Source organism: Callithrix jacchus, chromosome 9, assembly GCF_049354715.1.
Source record: "Callithrix jacchus isolate 240 chromosome 9, calJac240_pri, whole genome shotgun sequence".
Taxonomy (NCBI): domain Eukaryota; kingdom Metazoa; phylum Chordata; class Mammalia; order Primates; family Cebidae; genus Callithrix; species Callithrix jacchus.
This window is the reverse complement of record NC_133510.1, coordinates 66,992,212-67,001,934: the sequence shown is the minus strand read 5'-3', so window position 1 is coordinate 67,001,934 and position 9,723 is coordinate 66,992,212. Positions and strand designations below refer to the sequence as shown.

Genomic DNA, 9,723 nt, shown 5'->3' with positions numbered 1-9,723 from the left:
CTTCTTCATTTGCAAATGTTACTTAAGCCCATATATGCTGCCACTTGCAGATCATCCCACCTTGCATAGGTCCTTCTTCAACAAAAGGCTCTAAAGTCTGTCTAAATTGTAGTACAATGCACACTCCCATCATTAATGCCTCCAGAGACTCCATTGTAGAGACGTTACAATCTCTGTGCTCCTTGGCGTCTCTGAGCCACCCCTGACAGTCACTTTCCCTTAAATGTTATCTCATTCTCCCTGTGGATCATCAAAAGAACCAATCACATCTGGGTAGAGTGAACCTCATGGTATCTGTAGGCTGACTGTGAACCTAGAAAAAACAATTCTGCACACCAGCTTATATTATAAAAGCATTTTATTGAACAGACTCTGGAGGTAGAACCAGAACAAAATTTGGGATTGGGGTGGGGATTCTGTTTTGATGATTTAGATTTGGGAGAACTTTGGGTTCTCGTGTCATCAGGGACCATGCTGTGGGAAACCTAAAGGCTTATTTGAAGCAGAATATAGAAATCTTGGCATGGGAGCCCAGGGACTAGGAACTGGGCTCTCCTGGAAACCAAAGAATGTGGTTCTGTAATCGGCTTGGTCTAGACTACTCTCCAGAAAAAGGCAAAACATGGCTGGAGCAACAGCCTGGAAGAGGCAGTCTCCATAGGCCAGGTTGCTGCCCTTGGGAGGCAGTGACTTGCAGCAGGCTCTTAGCTCTTGAAGCTCTTCCGGGAGGAGGAGGTGGTGGAGACAAATTTGACGCTAGAGCCGCTACCCCCACCACTGCCAAAGCCTACCCCCATTCCTCGGCCGCTGCTTGCACTGAAGCCAGAGCCCCCAACACTGAGCCCACCGCCTAGGCCAACACCTCCACTGCTGCTGGAGTAGTAGCTTGTACTGCCACCACCAAGACCTCCACCGAGGCCGCCGCCAAGACCTCCACCGAGGCCACCGCCAAGACCTCCTCCACCGAGGCCACTGCCGCCGCCATATCCAGAGGAGACGCTGCTTGTGACAACAGCTGCAGGGAAGGGAGAGAGGACTCAGTGAGACCATCTGCCAGGGGGATCCAGGATGGCCCACTTATTTGATCCTGCTGGGGTTGGAGCACTGTACGGGGCCCCCTTTACAGAGTAGCAAGCAAAGCACAGAAGAACTGTAATTTAGTTAAGGTCCCCAAAAAAGTGGGTGAGCGCAAGAGGCAAGGTGCTAGGTACTTTGGGGATCCAGGTACTGAGGGGAGCTGGGTACTACAGGGAGCTAAGTACTGAGGGAGCTAGGTATGGAGGTGAGCTAGGGGAAGCTAGGTACTAGAGGCAAGGCAAGGGACAGGGTCCAAGATGTGTAGGATGCATAGTTTATCCTTGAAGAGATGAGACATGAGCCACATTGCTTCCTGTCTCAATCTGCCCTTCCCCTCCACCACCCACACCTTACTAAGTGTATTATTATAAACAACCATATGCTGGGATGGGAAAGGTTTGGATATAGAAACAGCAGAATTCTGAGTAGGCACTAAATAGATCCCATGTTATTGTCATTGTTAATGCCTGTTCAAAGCTACTTACAGATGTTGACTGGTCCAACTCCTTCTCCACTAAGCCTGAAAGGGGAAAAATTGAATTAAGGGTTAACAGCTCCCAAAAAGACAGCATTAGTCCATGTAGCTAACTCCTATCCTCATGATTAGAGTTCATTCCTTAAGCCAGGCGTCTGCATGCCCAAAGGCTGCTTAAGTTAAATGAAGGGAGAACTCTCCAGAGGGACTTTCCAATGAAGAGGGATTGACCTAGAAACAAGCTGTCAGGAAAAATTATAATTCACATTCTCCTCCACCCATTTTAGGGAAAGCACAAGAGATTGTGGGAAATATGATTATGTTGAAAGCAGTTTTTGCCTCGTAGAAGTTACATTCTGTGAGAGAACTTGGCATAGACAGAAATTCCTCAAACAGAAAGTAGGCAATGGGCAGTGTTGAGGTCGAAGCAAACAGGAGTTTGACAACCCAAAGGGAGGTGAGTTTAACTGAGCTGGAGTGAACATGAAAGGCCTCCTGAAGGAAGAGGTACTAGAGGACAAGGGTGGATGGAGATGGGCATGATGTGGATATTGAGGCTGAGAGAAGAACAGGGGCAAAAGCAGAAAAGGCACAAGGGTCAAGACATGTTTGCTGAGTTGCTCAGGTGCTTGGAGGACAGGCAGTGCCCAGGTGGGGGAAAAGAGATCAGAAAAGTGAGTTGAGGTCAGCTATATGGCCATGAGTCAGATTGAAATAGTGTTGATGATGTGTCATCATCACGCACAAGTCACCGATCACATGTATATGCGTTGTACACCCCACAGTGGAGCAACTTCGCTTTATCAACTGAAGGCCATCTTGAGTTCATGCTGTCTGCTCACCTGCACTCCTCGCCCTCCAGCAGCTTGCGGTACGTGGCAATCTCCACGTCTAGGGCCAGCTTGGTGTTCATGAGCTCCTGGTACTCGCGCAGCAGCCGGGCCATGTCCTGCTTGGCCTTCTGCAGGGCCTCCTCCAGCTCAGCCAGCTTGTTCCTGGCATCCTTGAGCGCCATCTCCCCACGCTGCTCAGCATCCGCAATAGCATTCTGCAGGTTGGCGCACTACAGATGGAAAGGAGGAGGGTAGGGATGCTTGGGTAGCTGAGCTGGGCCTGAGGTGCCTCCTTCTGAGATTCTGTGTCAGGAAAACTAAACTATCATGAACCCCAGAGAGAAACCAGCACATTGGTACTGGTCATTGTGGGTGGTGGGACATTGAAACGCTGGTACTGGATCTAGCTGCATGTGATTAGCAAAAGTATAACAAAATAAACAAAACAAAATAGGTGTCCCTTTCAGAGTGCAGGCCCCTTCCTTGCTGTCTTTCAGCCTCAGCCTACCTGTTTTTTGACATTGTCAATCTCAGCTCTCAGCCTCTGGATCATCCGGTTCATCTCAGAGATCTCATGCTTGGTGTTGCGGAGGTCATCGCCATGCCGGCCAGCTGTCTGCTGCAGCTCCTCGTACTGATGCCGCCAGAAAAGAGAAGAGATTCTGTTCATGTGAGAGTGGGAAGAACTTTCCCAAGTCCATAGGCAGTGAGTACTAAGAGGTAGCAAGTAGTCTGGGGTTGGTTCAGGCTCTTCCAAGGTGGAGCTAGTCTAGTGCCTGTGCTCTCCTGGAGACAGTGGTGTGAGATTCAGAGTGGGGTTCTTTTTCAGGTCCTTGGATTTAGATGGAAAGTGTCTACAGGGCCATACCTATAAAGCATCCCAATGGGCCTCAGCAAGTTCCAGGAGCCACATCCTTAGTGTCATCATGGCCTAGAATCCTAGACATGGGTCTATCCCCTCACCCAGGAGACAGTCACCAGAGCACCCACCTTGGTCTGGTACCAGGACTCAGCTTCGGTCCGGCTGCGGTTGGCGATCTCTTCATACTGGGCCTTGACCTCGGCAATGATGCTATCCAGGTCCAGGTTGCGGTTGTTGTCCATGGAGAGGACCACGGAGGTGTCAGAGACATGTGTCTGCATCTGGGACAGCTCCTGCAGGGAGATTTGGAGTCTGTCATCTGGTTCTGTGTTATTTAATGTCCGTTCCGTTCAAATCTTCCACTCATGACAACTTGAGGGAAAAAACCCACCCTTGTGAAAAATTTAGATAAATTTCTTACCGCATCAAAGAACATCTTCATGAAGTTAATCTCATCCATCAGTGCGTCAACCTTGGCCTCCAGCTCCACCTTGTTCATGTAGGCAGCGTCTACATCCTGGGGAAATGGGGATGGTTGTCACTGCACACGCTGTCACCCTACTTAAGTGAGCTCCATGCTTAGAGAGCACAGCTACAGGCTGCCGATTCTCCCCCACCCACACGCACCTTCTTCAGCATCACAAACTCATTCTCCGCAGTGGTACGCTTGTTGATTTCATCCTCATACCTGGTGGTGAAAAAGATGGGAAGTGTTTGTCAGAGGATGAGCAACAGGTAAGGGGTCTTTATTGCTCAGTCAACTGTGAGCCTACTTTTGCAGTGGGAAGGGGCTTCTAACTTCTCATAGGCAGAGAGGGAGGGGTCACTAGTAGCATGGGCCTCTGGCCAAGGTCCTTCCCCATTAAAATGCTGCTTTCTCTGTAACTTCCTACCATCTAACCATTCTATTATTGCTGTAATTCAGTTGCTTTGAGCAGATTCCTGCAGAAAAGCTGTGCTGTTTTTCCCCAACTCCATTATCTAGTCAGTTTCTCTAGTGTTCTTTTCTGAGCTTTCAGAGCCTTTTTTTTAAAAAAAAAAAGAAACAAAATTCAATCTAGCAGCCTAGTTGCTGGTTCATAAGACTGAGGAAATTATCTGAGCCACCAAGCTTGGTTATGTCACCAGTTCCTGCTTTGAGACAAATCCATCCAAAGGCCCATGTATGAGCAAGGAAAGCCCCAGAGACCAAGCCTTCCATGACACCAGATTTCACCAGATAGTGCCAAGGGCACAGAGCATATTGCTCTGGCTGTTTGTTAAGTTCCTTGCAGAGGGCCTGAGCCTGGGACTGGAACTGTCTAAACATGAGCCTGGCTTGTGTATTTGTTTGTTTGTTTTTAGTACTGTGGGTGTCCATAGAAAGTATATCCTCCCAGCCCTCCAGGAAGGCGTGGTAGAAGACTGGTTATGAAGCCCATCTAGTGCCAAGAAGACACCCGCCTCCTCTGTGTCCACTCCCCACCCCAACTCACTTGTTCTTGAAGTCCTCCACCAGATCCTGCATGTTTCTCAGCTCCGAGTCTAGGCGGCCGCGTTCCCCAACGATGCTATCCAGCTGCCTCCTGAGGTTGTTGATGTACTGTTCGAACAACGGCTCCAGGTTCTGCCTCACAGTCTTGGTTCCCTGCTCCTGTAGCAGGGTCCACTTGGTGTCCAGAACCTTGTTCTGCTGCTCCAGGAATCGCACCTGGAGGGGAGTAGAATTCGAAGATAGAGACACTTGGAATTCATGTTCTATGATCAATTCATTAAGGTGCCTCCCACCTCATTCTGTCCCCCTAAACCTTTCCTGTGCACGGTGCCTGGCCCTGGGCCGCCGCAGGGGAGGTGCAGACCGAGGCACCCAATCTCACTTTTCCAGAGGAGACAGGACACCTATCCAGGGCACAGAGAGCCCTAGGAGTGCTACTTGGAGCATGTCCCAGCTCAGTGGTGGCTGCAAAGACACTCAGGCTGCCACCCATGCACTTGTCTACCTTCCGTGCAGTCTGCCCCTTTAAAAACAGCAAGGAATTCATCTCTCTGTCCCACAGTTGTCAAGAGGCCCCTGTGAGCTAACCTCTGAACGGGAAGAAATAACATTCCGTTCCAAGTTGCCAGTCTAACTCAGAAAGTGTCCACAACTCCAGGGCACAGAAACAAATAGAAACACAGAACTGTAAAGCTACAAAGGTATTTGCACAAAGCCAAAATATCTTCCCTCTTCCTCTCTCGTTGGCATTTATTTCAGACCGACAGTGATCTTTTTTTACAAAGGCTCACGGCTCACCTTGTCGATGAAGGAGGCGAACTTGTTGTTGAGAGTCTTGATCTGCTCGCGCTCCTCGGTCCTCACCCTCTGGATGGTGGGGTCGATTTGCAGGTTGAGGGGAGTCAGGAGACTCTGGTTGACGGTGACCTCTTGGATACCTCCAGGGGGGCAGACAGGAAAACCAGGGCCACCGAAGCCACCTCCAAAGCCAGCTCCACTACCGAGCCCAAAGCCACCACCAGCTCCACCGCCGAAACCAAATCCACCACCGGCACCGCCTCCGAAGCCATAGCCGCCTCCAGCACCAGCACCAAATCGGTTCCTGAAGCTGCCACCACTAGTGCTGATGGATATCCTCTTGGAGCCCCCCAGATTGTAGAGGCTCCGGCTGCCATAGCCACCCACTCCACCAGCACCCCCAAGGCTCACCCTACCAAAGCCACCACCACCGCCACCCCCGGACCGGGACACAGAGGTGAAACTGGTGCGGGAGACAGACGGGGTGATGGCAGAGGCGGTACTGAAGCTACGACTGCCCCCACTCCGGAAGGACACACTTGACTGGCGAGACATGGTGGCTTTTTCCTGGTGGAGCAGGAGAACCTGGCACTAGTGGGTTGTGAGGTGCTAGAGAGAACAGAGCTCAGCAGGACGCAGAAGGTGGCTCTGTTACCCAGGAACTGCGATGCCCCCTTTTTATCCCCTTAAGAACTGGGCTGGGCGAGAGAGCTGTCGAGCTGTGAATGATTAAGTGGGCTGGGCATGCCTGGGGGGCAGCTGTGAGCTCACTCATCACACCTGCACGGTGGTGTGGGGTGCACACGCTTTCTTCCTGGCAGGCTTTGCTCAGTTAGAAATAACCTTGCCTTGCAGCCCTGATCTCTTGGCAGCAAGTTGGCAATGCTGCCAGCAAGTTTCTGTTCACCATAGAGGCTGGGGGCTGTGAGCAGTCCAAGAAGGATGCCAGGAAGTGAAGGGGCATTGGCTTGGCTGGCATCCTGGGGATTCTTACAGGACCAGGGGTATTGATAACCATCCAGTACGTACACACTGAGCATCTGCCCTTCCAGCTTCGGGAAGCTGTCCATCGCGGCGGGGGGTGGGGCAAACAATTCTCCACAGTGATCTGCTCTTAACCTTTTCTAGGCATCAGGTTGCGGCAGGGTTTTCCCCTCTGGGAAAGGCAATCTGTAGCCTTATATCTTGGTTATGTGCTAGAGGGAAAATAGAGTTCCATCCTTTTCTGCACAATTTCTTTCTTAGGGAAAGCACAGCTATCCCAGGGCCCACTGGGCAGATCTGCCTGACAGGTTCAGGCCAGAGAATGTTGGAAGCCCTCAGCGCCCGCTATAAATCACTTTGACCTCTTTAGGGCCAGGTTTCTCATTCCATAGCTCCTCCTAACTCAGCATTTTCTCTGTCTTTTGACCTTTTCCTTGCTCTTTGGCCTGGGAGGGACTCTGTGGGGGGCTTAGCAAACCCAGGGATCCCATGGAATCCCTTAAAAAAGCCCTGAGACTCATGGGCTGCTGCGTCTCTCTTCGCAGGGAGCTGCTCTGCCGGCTCCCCAGCCCCCAGGTGTGTTCCAGCAAGCTCTATTCCACTAGGGAAGAAATGAGTCATCATATGTGTTGATACAGGCTGAAGGCCGCCACAAACACATACCTGCAGGAGCTTCTAATCTCATCAAGAACATGTTGAGAGTCGGACGGCCTGTTATAACGGCGAACCACCCTGTTCCAAGCAGCGGGACTTGCTCTGCTTTCTCTGTGCTGCAGCCCAAAGTCTCCTTCGGGGCCAAGGCAATAGAAAACGGATTCAAAGTCTGTAGACTGTCCTGCCAGAAAGGCTAGCTGGAGCAGGCCTGTGGGCCCAGGCAGCTGGCAGGACAATCTGCCGGTTGTTTTAGGGAGGGCCCTGTGAGCTCCCCTCTGCAAAACTTGTCTGTGGGGTTGTGGCACCAGGTGGAGGAAAGGGGGTTTCTCATGAAGTTTTAGCATACATCTGTTCTAAACCACACCCACTCTTTTTGGCAGAGGAGTGGGGCCACCTCTCTGCCATCCCCCAGGTAGAAGCAGGGCTCTTAGGCAGGACACTACTTGGACCATTTAGAGCTGTGGGGGGCCCTGTGGACTAGGGCTGGAGGTAGGGATGCAGTGGGGATGGGTTCAAAGTTTCAGGGAGGAGGGGCTGTGTTCTCAAGAGTAGAAGAACAGGACCCGACCCAGGCTTGGGAATACCTCGCCAGGGCCTGCGGTTGGCCACAAGGAAGCCAAGGCTGTGGGAAAATGATTCCCTGGTGCTGAGGATCAGCAGAAACAGTGACTTCTCACCAGAGGGCTGCGAAGAGAAAGCAGCTGACAGGTCAGTCCCGGCAGGCAGACCCATGGCCAGAGCTGGTCGTATAGGTCTTGAGCAAAGAGGTTTGGGTGGCCTCCCTGGCTAGAGCATTTCTGAGACCCTCAGAGATGAATTGTGCTGAGTTCATCATTTTCACACTTTGTTGCTTTCTGGGGAACAGATGTGAGTGTCCTGGAGGCCTGAGATGTACCAGGGGACCCTCGGCTCCTGATAGAACAGAACAGGTCCAAGCTTGAAGCAAGTGTCTGGGGACTTGTAGTGGGATGCTCCCTCTCCACTGGAAGATCGCTATCAGGGTACGTCCCCACCATCACACAAACTCACAGGTCCCAGGTACAGGACTCACTGCCCTTGGGGAAGCCGCACCCCTCCTGAGACACTGGGACATTCTCTTCTCCCCATTCATTCTCCTCCCAGCTGTGTTGTGAAGAAAGAGGACTTGGCCAAGCAGGAATGTGTTCTGGCTAGTCTGAAGATTGCTAGACTATGCCAAACTCATATCCATGAGCCAGGGACCAACAGTGAGTATGTGGCAAGTAACTGAGGCAGGGAGCGTGTAGGTGCTCCATAGGGGAAGAAGTGGCACCCTTCTGTCCGAGCTTTGTGGGAATCCTCCTGTGAGCAGGCAGGGCAGCCCCTCCCTCAATGCCAGACCTGGGCAGGTATAAATGGAGTCGTTCCCGATGGGGAGCCAAGCACCAACACCACTGCAGCTCAGGAGAGTCCCACCCCAGCCTGGAATTTCACTGTGGCAGGAAGGGAGGGATTGTTTTAAGCTCACCATGGAGCTTTTCTGCTGGGCACCCCACAGAGGCAGTTCCCAGGCTTGGTGGGACATGTTGCTCAGCTTCTCCTCTGGGTGCTGCTTTCCTCGTCAGCAGAAGACAGTGCAGGCCTGGCCCTGCTGCTCTCCCCATCAGAGAAAGGACAGCAAGACGCCGCCCTGGCCTCCCTTGCAGAGCTGTGCAGGGAATATATGACCCAGACAGTGTTTCATACATGGAGAAGCCCTTCACCGACATCAGGGAGGGGCTGGTATCAGTTCAAGGAACAAGGGTTAGGCAAATCCTGTCATCCCAGCCTGGGATTCCTTCTCGGAGCCTCCACTCCAATCTGCATGGCTTTAGTAGGAGATAAAGTTAGTAGAGCATAATAAACAGATCATGTTCAATAGAACAGCATTTGCACGTATCCTCTAGGTCTCCGCCAACAGGGCAGTCTCCAAGGTTAGGGAACACCTCTGCAGGGCCCACACCCTCAGCCCAGCCTTTGGCACCCGAAGTGGTCAGCAGATATTTGTTTTGATTGAATTGACAGACAGAAAATCCTTTTCCTCCACTCCTTCCCCAGACTGTTATGTAAAGCCTACAATGGCAAGAACTGCAATTAATTTTGCACTAACCTATATCTACATATTATACATCATAGAGTGTGTGTGTGTGTTCACATATATTTATTTGAATTCCCCAGCCCTTTGCTGAGTCCCACAGTCCTGTCCATCTGCTTTGGTATCTGGGTGGTCCACATCTATAGGACAAGTCTCTTGTCCCCTTCACACTGGGTACTCTCTGTGTTTAGGATTTAGGATTTAATCCAGCGTTTAGGATTCTTTATTCCTTAGGCTTCCCTCCATTCATCTTCTCCCCTCGCCCTCATCTTGAGGATGTTCCACATCCGAGTCCATTAACAAGTAGCCTGCATGTGGCGCCCCAGCCCCAGGCCCCTCCCGGAGAGAAAGAAAGCTTTAGTGGCCTCAACCTCGAAGCCCTTCCACCTCATGCTTGTTCAGCACAAAAAGTGGGAGCAATAGTTGAGGTGTGAGTCACCCTATTCATCGGGCTAGGTTGGCAGCCCCATCAGG

The 9,723-nt window shown here is 51.5% G+C and overlaps 1 protein-coding gene across 1 annotated transcript; it reads right to left on the bottom strand.

Moving 5' to 3' along the window:
• Nucleotides 1-340: 340 nt before the first annotated feature.
• KRT5 (keratin 5) lies at nucleotides 341-6,172 on the bottom strand. The gene is made up of 9 exons (XM_002752505.5): nucleotides 5,520-6,172; nucleotides 4,723-4,937; nucleotides 3,875-3,935; nucleotides 3,669-3,764; nucleotides 3,376-3,540; nucleotides 2,894-3,019; nucleotides 2,395-2,615; nucleotides 1,563-1,597; nucleotides 341-1,015 (listed from the first exon to the last, which is right to left on the bottom strand). Exons 1-9 carry the CDS (start codon nucleotides 6,072-6,074, stop codon nucleotides 705-707), a joined length of 1,785 nt encoding a protein of 594 aa, XP_002752551.1. The 5' UTR covers nucleotides 6,075-6,172; the 3' UTR covers nucleotides 341-704.
• Nucleotides 6,173-9,723: the final 3,551 nt, after the last annotated feature.